The 12,923-nt window shown below is 46.8% G+C and overlaps 1 protein-coding gene across 1 annotated transcript; it reads right to left on the reverse strand.

Annotated features, from left to right (window-relative positions):
• Window positions 1-1,184: 1,184 nt before the first annotated feature.
• LOC113576866 (ataxin-2-like protein) lies at window positions 1,185-12,821 on the reverse strand. The gene is made up of 24 exons (XM_027009202.3): window positions 12,692-12,821; window positions 11,808-11,997; window positions 10,980-11,016; window positions 10,601-10,657; window positions 10,229-10,300; window positions 9,870-10,026; window positions 9,109-9,230; window positions 8,682-8,773; window positions 8,143-8,355; window positions 7,444-7,835; window positions 7,081-7,167; window positions 6,863-6,994; window positions 6,650-6,727; window positions 6,498-6,559; window positions 5,292-5,614; window positions 5,030-5,099; window positions 4,784-4,915; window positions 4,624-4,687; window positions 4,357-4,529; window positions 3,971-4,109; window positions 3,100-3,209; window positions 2,830-3,009; window positions 2,234-2,411; window positions 1,185-1,816 (listed from the first exon to the last, which is right to left on the reverse strand). Exons 2-24 carry the CDS (start codon window positions 11,924-11,926, stop codon window positions 1,758-1,760), a joined length of 3,048 nt encoding a protein of 1,015 aa, XP_026865003.3. The 5' UTR covers window positions 11,927-11,997; window positions 12,692-12,821; the 3' UTR covers window positions 1,185-1,757.
• Window positions 12,822-12,923: the final 102 nt, after the last annotated feature.

A 12,923-nucleotide genomic window follows, 5' to 3' on the forward strand; every position in this document is an offset into this window, starting at 1 on the left:
TGAGGCAAGGAGGGGTAGTGTGATGATATGGGGCTGTACGAGTGTAAGGTGTTGGGGAGATGACATTTATAGATGGCACCATGAGTGCCTGTGGATACACCAAAATACTATATGACAGATGACTCCCACTCGTCAGAACCTTGACAGAAGAGGAATATTCCAGATAATTCAAAGCTCAATGCCAACTTCACTCAAGCATTTCTAAAGAAGAAAACCTAACCAAGTATGCTGCTTGACCTGGAACTAATGTAACCCCTGTGGGGTATTTTAAAATGAGAGGTAAAGCAACACAACCCCACCACCAAAGAGCAGCTGAAAAAAAAAAAAAGGTCTCTGAGGGACACCAGAACATCTCTACAGAAATGAGTGCGGCCTTGGTATCCCCCATGCTGAGGAGGATCGAGTCTCATCAAAAATAAAGATATAAAGTTTTAAAAAAATAAAAGTAGTTTCAAAGTACTGAATCTCAGTAATGAAGTGTGTATTTTGTTGCACTGAGCTCCTGCTGTGGGGCCTGTACTTTTAATACAGTAAATCTAAACTTTTTTATTTTACCCAATATCCTACTTTTCAGTTTAGAATCAATATGATTACTGTAAAATGATCCAATTTACATTTGGCATATGATATACAATAGAAATGAGTACACCCCTTTTCAATACTTTGTGTAGAAACAAAACATGATGTAATTATATTTAGCAGATGTTTGACATGAACCATCAAACACCCCTGGTGCTTCATTTCCAAAACAAAATCTTAAATGTTCTCCCTAGACACATCTATCTTACTTGGACATGTTGTATAAGCCCACTGTGCACATGTATAGACTGTTCTGTCTGTTGATTTGCCAGTATGCCAGCCACTCTGTTTCCTTCATTACTGGTGCATTTCACTGGATATTACCCAACAATATTATTATTGCGCATTGCAACATATAGAAATTATGGTTTCTAACTGTTCAGACACATAGTGTAGGCACTTCTCAAAAAATGTGGGGGGTACACTACTTAATGATGAATACAAAAATATGAACTTTTGGGGTATGCCATCCCTTTAAAAGGTCATGGAAGATCAGCAGAGGGTCAAACCCAATGATCAGTACTGGCACTCGATATAGACCCTATTAGGGGAAAAAGAAGCTGTAGCTTTTTAATGCAAGTGACAAACAAAAATGCATAAAACAGTGGGAAGTTTAAAACTTTATTTTTTTTGTCTTTTTTTTTTTAAACTTTTTTTTGTTTTCCATTTGTTACTAGCCCAGGTCAGAGGTCATCTTCAGGGAACGCAGGGACAAGCTAGGTATGGGCGGAGAGTCTAGCTTTTGTTTTTAAATTAAAAACACAAATTTTCTTTATTAAAGGTGTCCATTTGCTCTTCATCGATGGCAGACCAGTTTGTCTTTCCTTTGTTATTTTGCTCTTGATTCAAGTCTGGAACTGTTCAAGCAAAGCCACGTCTCTGCAATGTGTTCCATGTGAAAGTACAAATGAATCTCTGGTTGTCCTCTAAAACACTGCCGTTTCCTGTGGTTCTGGGGGGTACAGAACAGCAGAGGAAGGGGCAGACAGGCGTGGTTTGGGTTGGGCACCTCTGCTGTAGTTCCATATCCTGACTGTGGATGGCATGGTAGTAAAAGAAGAGGGACGGCGCAGCATTATGGTCTGGAGACCCCACAGCCGTCCCATGGGTGTGTCTCCCTCAGCTGTGTTGCAAAAGGGAGCGCAGGTTTTAGATGTCTCAGTTCATAAGGGATGATGTCAGTTTCCCGCAGGGTGGAACGGAATCTGTTGGGGCGCATGAGGAGGAACCTGTACAGCTATAGAGGCACGCGCGCACACACACACACGCACACACACGCACGCACGCGCACGCACGCGCACACACACGCACACATACAATAAAGAGATGGACAATTAGACAGATCTGCCAACCGATGAACAGACAAAACAAATGACCTTTTTGTTGAAGCCAATTAAAATTCATGTGTTCTATCCTAAAGCAAAAAAAATTTCAAGTCTAATTGATCTTGACTTGTTTGTACATATTTTTACTGACAAGCATGTGCATCTAAAATACTTAAACAGATCAAATTGATTTTGTATATATTCTGAGATTTCGAACTTGACAGGAATGAAACCTCACTCACCCTAGACTACTGTCTACAGACCACTCAGTAATGAAAGCTGCTCTGTACACACACTGTCCTGAAAGATTTGTGTATGTGCATTCTTACCTGTGGGATGGCCAATATAGGTGAAGTGTGGGGGGGGACCCTGCTGGGGGCCATGCTGTGGGTGCTGGGGGGCAGAGCCAGGACCAGCCTGGGGGGGTGGAGCATGCAACATGACGACCTGTGGAGGGCCGTGGGTGCCCGAGTGATGAGGAGCTGACATGGGACCTGCAACATGAGCCTAACGCACAAAACAAACACACACAAAAAATCTTTACATGCTTTGTATCACTACCAGTAAACCTGCCCCAGCTATTGAGTGTTCTTAATGGCTTGGTTCAGGAGTGCCTGGAGATTGGTTTGAAGCAAATCTGGGGAGTGTCTGTTGGGTCTACAGTTTTACTAGTAGTACTATAGAAGTATTAGAAATTAGGTCATTCATAATTTCTGAAGACACATTCGTACACAATCGCATGTACTCTCTCTCACACAAACTTTCACCATTTTCATCTAAAGTATTTAGCAGAACTTGTCCCGTTTTCCTGTATACATAGATCTGCTATAGTCACTGCCTTTCCACACATGGGTCAAAGTACTGGTGCGAGAGCCTGAAGGCTGAGAGGGTAGTGGCTGTGCGGGCCACAGTCAGGAAGGCGTACCTGTGTGATCTGGCCCAGGGATGGGTAGCTGTGCGGGATGGCCTGTGGAGGGTGCATGCCGTATCCCTGCAGGGCGTAGGATGCCTGTGGGGAGGTGTGGCCTGGAGCCAGGGTGGGTGGGGTTGGGGCAGACAGTGGCCCAGAGTGGTAGAGAGACTGGGGCTGAGGACCTGACTGAGTCTGAGAGAGAGAGAGAGAATCACGAATGTGTTCTGTGTTCTCTGTCTGTGTGTGTGTGTGTGTGTGTGTGTGTGTGTGTGTGTGTGTTACCTGTCCAGGGCTGGGTGCAGCATGTTGAGGGGGCGGTTGGTTGCCTGTGGGTGTGCTGGAGGGCTGGGGTGGATGAACAGACCCGGAATGATGAGAGAATGACTGAGGACCTGAGAGAGAGAGTGTTTAATGTTTGTGTGACTTAAAATCAGCACAGAAAGCTTTGAGAACTTCATGGGATGTCATCACTGAAATTAGTCAGTCTCTTCCAGAGAGAAGGCCTTAAATTTATGGGTAAACAACTGCAAATTCTACATAAGTAGCAATATTATCCTTCAGCTGGTTGCTGGCTGGACTGCTCCAACCCCACACATACGAATGAGGTAGCAGGATGATGCAAAACGACAAAACACATGGCCAAGGGTAGAGGCTGTTGGAGCCGCACTGGAGCTATTGGACACCTGTGCACTGAAGCACAGAGACAGCGATAATGAGCAGATGACGAGGTTAGGGAATGCACCCTGCAGTTGTGGCGTGCCTGCGTGCTTGTATTCACAGGGCTGGACAATCCAACCAGCAAAGGATGATCGCCATCTTCTGGCTGGCTCTGGGATATCCAGAAGAGCGATCTAAAGGCAAGCCCAGTTTACTCAAAAATGTCACCTAGAATTCACTATTAGCAAAGGAAGTTTTATTTGCAAAGACAAAAATGACTGATGAAACTGAAAAGCAGATTACTTGACTCAGTTTTGATCCCTGAATTCAGTCTGCTCTTCTCTGGATCACACGTATTGCACACGTACGTGTGTGTGTGTGTGTGAGTGAGTGAGTGAGTGAGTGAGTGAGTGAGTGAGTGAGTGAGTGAGTGAGTGAGTGAGTGAGTGAGTGAGTGAGTGAGTGAGTGAGAGAGAGAGAGACTGATTGTTCTTACCATATAAGCCTTGTTGTGGGCCCTGTGGCCCGTCCGGTTGTCCAGGGAACTGAGGGCCACCTGGGGCTCCCAGTGGTGCAGGATGGGCCCCTCCTTGCCCCAGCATACGAGCACTGCTCTGAAGAACAGGATACATGGGCTAGACAGAGAGAGAAGAGGATGATAAAACCATGAGGTGGCACAGTGGACAAGATGGCATTGTACTTTGTTATACAGAGTTTTAGGAGCGTGTCCGTGTGTCTGTGCACACGTGTGAAGGCAAGCGTGTGTTACCTGCGCATAGGTAATCATGGTATGGAGAATGTGTGTGAGTGTGTGTGAGTGTGTAAGCATGTACGAGTATTACATGTATGTATTTGGTCATGGAGTGTGTGGGTGTGTGTTACCTGTGCGTAAGTGGTCATGGCCTGGAGCACCTGCTGTTGGCTGTACTGCTGAGGGCTGTACTGCAGGTAGGGCTGTGGATAGGGCGAAGGTACAAGGGAGGGCCCTGGCGCTGTTGCCTGTAACATAGGGGGCGCTGACGAGCTATGGTCCGGCCTGTGGGGCAACACTGAGCCTGCACAGATAGCCACATTTGAAACAATTGTGTTGAAGCATTTGCTCACAGTTGAGATGAAGACAAACACTAGAGACGTTAGATAAGGCTTTACCTTTAGGGGGCCTGGTGTATTTACCCTGGTTCACGGTAGACATGGTGTACTGATACATTGGAGTCTGAGACAAACACACGCACACAGATCAAAACTATAAAATGTCATGTCAGGTGTTGGTAACTGTGTTGCCGGACATGTCCACGGGCATGCGCATCACCTGCATAGAGTGGATCTGGGGGACGTAGCCGAGGAACGGTTGACTGTAGATGGCGCTTGGTCCTGGCTGTAGAACCAGGGACGGGCTCGGAGGAGTTGGCCGGGGTGGGGTTGGAACAGTGGAGGGCTTTGTCTGAGAGAGAGAGAGAGAGAGAGAGAGAGAGACGCGTAATGTGAATTCCTCATCCAACCCTCTGCAAGACTGCTATATTTCTAAATCTTCAGTGTGTGCTAGTGAGCTACCTACCAGTGTCACGGGGGCTTTGTTGGGGTTGAACTCCTTTGCATTGGGGTTCAGCGTGGACTTCTTCACTTGACTTGAACATGTACAAAAATAAATACATTTCAAAATTCACTGACACTTAACATTCCAACAGTTGGAAGTGTAGCATGACAGTCACCATAAAATTACTTTCACAAATGATCTTTCTGACTGCAATCCAAATAACATGAAAATACTTCCAAACCTAAATAAGCATCTGCTACCAATAAGAACTTTGCACACTCACTCAGCAACGCCCTCCACGCCTTCTGTTCTGGACTCCTCTATTCCTGGGGTCCTGGCTGGCTGGGGCGTCCCTGCCGGCTGCCCGTCTGTAATTTGCAGGCTGCTGATAGGCGGGGCTTGTCCCTCCTTCTCCTTAACAGGCGATGAAGGGGTGGGAGGCTCCGGCTGTGGGCTGGGTGTCTGATTGGGGGAGGGGCTGGGTTTGAGCTCAGGGGTGGGGCTTGCAGTGTCAAGGGTGGGTTTGGAGGACCCAGATGAGGTGGCACTGGTAGGGTCTGCTGCAGGGGGCAGAGCAGAACAGGGTGTGCTGGGACTGGGCTGCAACTGGCAGGTGGGCCGGGAAAAGAGAGAGAGAGAGAGAGAGAGAGAGAGAGAGAGAGAGAGTCATCATAAACTTTACAACTACAAAAAGAAAACTGAACTCCAAAAAGTCATCTTTCACAAAGGACAAAACATCATTGTAACCCCGCATGTTTTCAAAAGTACAAACTGACTTCCCCTACCAGACATAATTCACCTGAGTAAACAAATTCAATTTATGATGTGATTTTATTACTCTAAATTAAATGGCAAAATAAAATTGTAGGGACACAACGAAAATATTCCCACAGTGACAGACATGGGGATGAGCTTTATGGTACTCCTGTGGGAATGGTAACAACATCTCTGTTTACACGGCAGTAACGGTAATAACACCTGTTAACAGGGCAGTAATGGTAATTATATCTCCAACACCACAGTAATGTAATATTATTAACATGGCAGTAACGAACGGTGAGAATTTCTACGTAGTATAATCTAAAATGATATCAGCTTGAGAAGTTGTCATACTTATTTTCTTTGAGAACTTCCAAGTACTGAAGAATAGAAAAAGATATATGAAGGATATATGAAGGCTCTTTAATACAGACTTCAGGAAAGGGCTACACTAGTGTTGCTGAGTAAATATACACGCTAGGTCTTTACCCATTTGATTACGGGCCTAGATGTAAGATGTAGCATAAAGCCATAATTTTATACTATTCTTGACTAGAAATTGCAGGTTTGTGGTGCTGCTCACAGCTGGTGTGAGACATCACACTGATTAACCTGGGAGTGGATCAGAGCGGTTTGTGTGTCTGATGTAAAATGAGCTTAAACAGGGGATGTTCTCCACCCATTTTGCAGCCAAGGCTGTGCGCTTTGTACAGTTACAGTTGCGTCTCACCCGAAACTCTTTCCCAAATTTGCGCAGTTCCTCGATCTGTGACCTCTGCTGTGCCGAGGGGACTGTGGGGAACAAAGGATCAGAAATTCAAAACACAGTTCAACATGGCCCCGCAGACTCATGCACGCACGCACACGCATTCGCACACAGACCTTTGCTCTTGGCCTCCTCTGAACTGCAAGGACCCTCGATGTGTTTGTCTTTGCCTGTTGAGCTTAGAATCTCATTCACTGCAGGAAAGACAGAAAAAGAAAAAGATGTGAGAGCCAGAAGAGTAAAAGGAAAGGCACATTTTCTGCTACACAGCGGTCTGCCTGTCAGTGCAGACGGCACCAGCATTTCCTCATCCATGTGCCGATGCTAACCATCTACTGGAAAGAGGGGGGCAGGGCATGAAGGCTTCAGTTTCGCCACGGAAGGGGACACAGCATCACTGTGGGCAGCGGCAGGGGAACAGGAGTCGTGGGAGGGGCCATCCGATTTGGGAGAACGAGTGGCTGAAAGAGAAGAGAAGGGGAGACGTGAGGAGGACGACAGCGTAAGGCAGCATGTGCGTCTGCTGTCGGTAGTCTGGCGCTGCTACCTGATGTAGGGGTGTGGCCAGCGGAACTGCGAGTCTGTCTGGTGGCCTGCAGGGGGCGCCCTGCCTTGGGAGACGTTCTGGAAGTAACTGCAAGGCAGAGACACAGATCTGCGTACTGCACCTGATATAGCACACTAATGTAATAGTTCTCAGCCCAGCCCTGGGCCCCTGGATCTGTCCACAGCTGTGCTCTCCACCTGGCTGACCCCTGGACAGCATCACCATGAGGTCCTCAGTCAGGCGACACACAACAGAAAGCACAACAGTGTGTGGGGTACCCAGCACTGGGAATGAGGACCAGGCAAAATTAGGTTAAAAAAAAAAACACACACACACACACACACACACACACACACAGCTCACCTCCATTGACGGGCCTTGTTGTGTCGGAGAGAGCGTGTGGCAGCGAGTGTGAGTGGGATGCCATGGGGTGTGTGTGTGGGGGAGTGTGTGCGGGGGGTGTAGTGGAGCTGCTGGGAGAGTCAAGGGTTGAGGCTTCACTGGACCGGGAGGGGGGTGTGTTGGAGGAGTAACCCGCCCTGCTGCCCAGTGAACCAGCGCGCTCTGCGGAGAGAGAGGGCAGGGCCGCTGCCGGCAAGGGTGGCCGCGGCGATGAGCTCGGGGGCGTGGAGCGGTTGGGGTTGTAGGCTCCGCCCACACGCCCACCTCGGTCTCTGTCGCGATCGCTCCGACCACTTCCACCTGGCATGCCCATATCCCTCACCCTCTGAGGTAAGGGGATGTACCGCCCCTCTCTGAGGGGGAGAGGAGGCAGAGAAAGGTGGGAGGTGTAGTGAGAAAAAGAAAGAGAAAAGAAAGAAAAAAAAAGAAAAAGAGAGACCACATGTAACAATAACTGTATCAACTAATTTAAGTGGTCCATTCTTGTGAATTTATTTAGAAAAAAGAAAAATGTAAAAGTAGCCCTTACTAACTCCTTACATCTAAGGAACTGTTCCATGTGCAAGTAGCTGCTTGTTTAAATTTGAACATGGCGCTGCTAAGCAACGTGTGTGAGCAGGGAGCCTTCTGGCAGCATTACATTCCGAGGTTCCCGTTTACCTGCTAGTGCTGCTGGGACTGTCCCGACCCCTCTCTTTCTCGCCTCCGTCCCGCACCACTGCGCTGTACTTCTCCTCCTCGCTCCGCCCCTCATCGTTCTCCAGCGCCACCCGCTGGCGGTACTGCACACTGGCCTCGATCTCGTTGGCCAGCCGCGCGGCCCGTGCCTCACGCTGCTTATAGCCCTCTGAGCTGCTGCGCTCCAGAGCAACTCTGGGGGCGACAATGACACAGAGACAGTGAGAGACAGAGAGAGTGAATGAGTGAGTGTGTGTGAGTATGTGTGTGTGTGTGTGTGTGTGTGTGTGTGTGAGACAGAGGGGAAATTCTTCTAGGAATGACTGGTACAGTACACACACGGGTAGCCCCGAGGGCTAAACACGGGTATCTGCCGAGGTCATGGTGAGGGCTGCGCCTGTCCTGCAGCAGGACTGGCTGCATCAGGGCAGGCTGGATCTGCACCCTCGGATGTACGTCAGGCTAGAGTCGTAGGTGGACTTGTGTGTACAGGGTCAAGCTAGGGTCGTAGATGGACTTACGTGTACAGGGTCAGACTGGAGTCGTAGGTCGATTTGACTCCATAGATTTCCTCATTGAGGCGAAACATCTCATTGGCATCCCAGCCGTTCGACTGCAAGACAGGAGAGATCCGCTGTTTCAATAAAAGGCGACCACACACCACTTCGCAGGCTTCATGTGCTCACTGATGTTTGCAAAGAAACTCTCAAAAACCAGTAGAAACAAGAGTATTAATGTTTTATTACTACCCATAACATACTAAACCATAACATGTTCATTACTTCATCTTAACAAAATCCAGAAAGCAACAACTTCATACTGATAATGTACATTAATTATGTCCCAAAGCAACTAAATGTTCAAACTAGACAAAGCAAACAAAAAATCAACAGCAGCACTAGCTGTGTGCCAGGGCCACAGGGTGTGCAGCAGCATCCTAACCCTCACCGCATCTGCCTCCAGCTCAAAGCTCTCGCCGTTACTGTCCCCGCCGTCCCACCTCTGCAGAACCTTCTCTTTATGTTCCCCATTCAGACGGCCAATGCTGATAGATACATCTGTGAAGGGATCTTCAGAAAGGAAATGCAAACAACCACACACACACCCACACAGATTTACATAACCAGCTTCAAAACGAGAAATGAATCAGACACCTCGTTCACATGCCTTGTTTAAATAGAGACCACTGTTAAAGACATAACTTCTGGTCACTGTTCACTTCTTAACTGTATAATTTTGTCACAGTTTCATTAACATCGCTGTTAACTTTAATATTGGTAGCATTGTTAAGAGCTAGGGGTGAGTGGGATGGACAAAACACAACATTATGTGTACAATGCTGTAAGGTTGTGATTTTAATACACTTTGCTATACATTAAAAACCTGATTGTGAACCTTTGATATGACCCTGAATATGACCTTTGGGCTGCATTACCAAGACCATAAAACTACCATACATCATGCCTCTGGAATGTCAGACTTCTCCAAGTACTCGATAAGAAAGTTGTCATTTGTGAGTGCATTTTTCCCCTCTATTGTAACTTTGCACGACTTCAGTACAACAAATTTCAGTTCTGTCATAACGATTAACCAATGATGTACTGTACAGGCAAAATAAGTGATATGTCGTAAAGGCAAAACGAACTGCATTTTATGTGGCCTGCTGGGATTTTAAGGTTAGTCTTTGCCCCCTGGTGTCCCCTTCCCACCTCTAGTGGCATAGTTGAGGTCCACGTCACGGCAGGTCATGGTGACAACGTCTGCTGGGCTGAAGATCATGGTGTCTGTAATCTCCTCTCTTCTGGGAGGAGCAGGAGAACCATTCTCCTCACACCGCCTGTGGACCGCATCCACGGCCAGTTCACACTGCACAGACAGACAGACAGAGACACAGATAGATGGAGGGAGAGAGACAGAGGAGACAGAGAGTGAAAGAGACACAGAAAATTAGAAACACAATGTTACATCCACCACCAAGGCCTCACAGCAAACAGGAAAAAACTGTAAGGCTACAGAGAAACCCCTGGTGTGCCATCATTTGTCCTGTACCACGAACATCCATACTGACCCTTGAGCTAAGGGTCTTGAAGATGCCCTCATACACACTGCCATTTTTCACTTTGACATCACACGTGGAGCCCTTTAGGTAGAAAAGTGAGAGAGAAATAATGGAGGAAGACAGATGAACAATCTAATAGAGACAATATACTGAGTCAGTGACACCAAATAAATAACACTGACAGCAAACAGCAGTTGACAATTTCAGGTCAACATAAATAGAAGATTAACCATCCATACTTTGTATCACTGCATCCTCAAATTACAGCAGAGCCATGATGAGTAATAACAGAATACACAGTGCTATGGCCATTTTGGAAAAGGTGTTAGAACAGTGAGGACCGTAAACATGCTGGTACAGCGAACAGCAGGAACGACTCACCACGACGGCAGTGAGGAAGTGGGTCATGCGGGCGTTGTTGTAGACCCCCTCGAACATCTGACCAGCACACAAGAGCACACAAGGTGTTCACAAGGGAAACTCCAACTATCCAACTGGTCTATCAGTTGCAAGTTGTCATAGTGACTGACTGAGATAAGGAAGGGTGTCAACAGTGCAGGATCACTGCGACAAATCCACATCCGAAAAGGCCCTCTATGGGCCTCAACTTTATGTTGCAGTCTCTCGTGCAAATAGCACGGCCCCACCACATAACCCTAGCTCTTTAACCGTAAAGAGCAGTACACGCATGCAATGCCGAAAATACAATCAGGGGAAATTTTCTACATATATGCAGCACAGAAAACACAAAATGACTTACTGGTGAACTGTGGAACGGAGGCTTCACGGACCGATTTCTGTCGGAAAAACGAAAGTAAAAATATCAGTCAACGAACTCTTGCCGTGTGAGAGACGTGCCACAATGACGAATAACAACTCACGGAAACTGTAATAACATTTTGTAATTTACTGCCGTAGTTAAGTAAATCGAAACGAACCTATTGTGTCTGTCGTCAGACATTCCTCAGTGTAAAATCTAGACAATTTTGAACTCTGTTGAGGTCAAGCAGATAGCCAGTTAACGTTACCCTAGCAAAACTAGAGATAACGCTAGCTATGGTAGGTTACTGAACAAGCATCAGGCAAAAAACACAGCAGATAATTAATCAAGAAAATAGCTGAAGATGTTGAGTTAGACAGACTCAGAGAAAAAGTATTTCGAAAAAAAACCACAACCAACATTTGCGAGTTATCATAGTCGTCAGGTAACTAGATTAGCTAGCAGGCTAAAAGCCTCAGGAATGAGCTGGTGGCCACGAGCTGGCGGCGGAAAAAACAAGCCGCTAGGGCTCGCCCACAAGAAGCAGTGTGGGATCTCATTCGTTTAAAGCACCTGTCCGTCAAAGCAGTGTGCTTCCTCGTATGTGTTGTGATTGGCTGCAATTATGCCACTCAGGAGGCACTCTATTATTTGATAGGTCGATCGATATATCAGTCCAACACTCAGCGTTTCGTTGGGCATGTCGCTTATCCTAGTACAGCCCATCCGTTTTACATTTCTAGCTGGAGGTTTTGCTTAGACCGGTAGGCCTTTCCGACACGGGACAATCACCGACCTTTCCCGAGGACACAACCCGCCACCACTTACCTCCCAACGGGTGGTCTGCTGGTAGTGTTGATGCCAGTGGACGTGGAAGACATACTGACTGAACCAGAGGTCCCGTTAGGGGGTTTACGCCCCCCGGGACCCGCCTGCGGTTTCAGCATGGCTGAGTTGAAAATGTCCTCAGAATTAAGTCAAGCGATGACCCGAATGGCCAGGTCCAATCGAGAGCAGACTTCAAAGATAGAAATTAATTATCGTTATTAGCAACTGCACATAAAATGAATTGACAGATTTTGTTAATACTCCTCAGTACAATTCGATTTAAACTCAGTTATGTTAGCTAAAACAGATCCATTTATCTATTTAGCTAGCTAGCGCTATCTACCTCCTAGAATTAGTTTAGCTGTTTATCCTCGATAGGTTGAGTCGAGTATAGGTACGAAAAGTTGTGGTGACTCAATAGGCAACATAAAAAAACCCGTTGTCCAACTGAAAGCATACAATTATAGAAATTGAATTAAAATGCCCGTTTCAAACACCCTGGGGTTGAAGACATTACATTAAAAATGCCCGTTTCGAGGGGATGCTGGCGATTTTTCTTTACTTCGCCGGAAGTGATTATCTATGCTATACACTACTAAAACGGACGTTCTCTGTAAAACTATCGTGACATTTTACAGTTGCTTATCTAGTCATCAGTTTGCGAGAAACTATATAAATAATAATACCAACTCACGTTTGCAAAGTACAATTTATAGATAATTGGCACGCTGGTTTGCCAACTAAAGAATACTCGCTTGTATGCGGGATAGCTCGTTAGCTACGATAGCTTAACTAGCTAAGCTAGCTAGATATGCAACCCCTGTCACGTTTATCGGACAGTTTTCCTTTCATGAATTTTCCGCTACTGATGAAATAAAACTTACTGCGTCGATAGTCCTGTCGATGCTAAGTTATGACTATTATCTTCAGGTTTCGAGAGGGAAAACCCGCAGCCGGTAACTAACGACCTCTCCGGGTATGAACCCTTCGCTCCTCGCGCGAGTGAAGTTGATAGGGTGCGTGTACGTGCGCGCGAACACAGAGCCAGCGAGCGGGCGCACGTAGGCGGCGATCGACTGGTGTGTTCATTGATGGAGAAAACTGAACTGAAACCAT

This window comes from Electrophorus electricus, chromosome 15, assembly GCF_041902795.1.
Source record: "Electrophorus electricus isolate QZ-2024a chromosome 15, ASM4190279v1, whole genome shotgun sequence".
In the NCBI taxonomy this organism is placed as follows: domain Eukaryota; kingdom Metazoa; phylum Chordata; class Actinopteri; order Gymnotiformes; family Gymnotidae; genus Electrophorus; species Electrophorus electricus.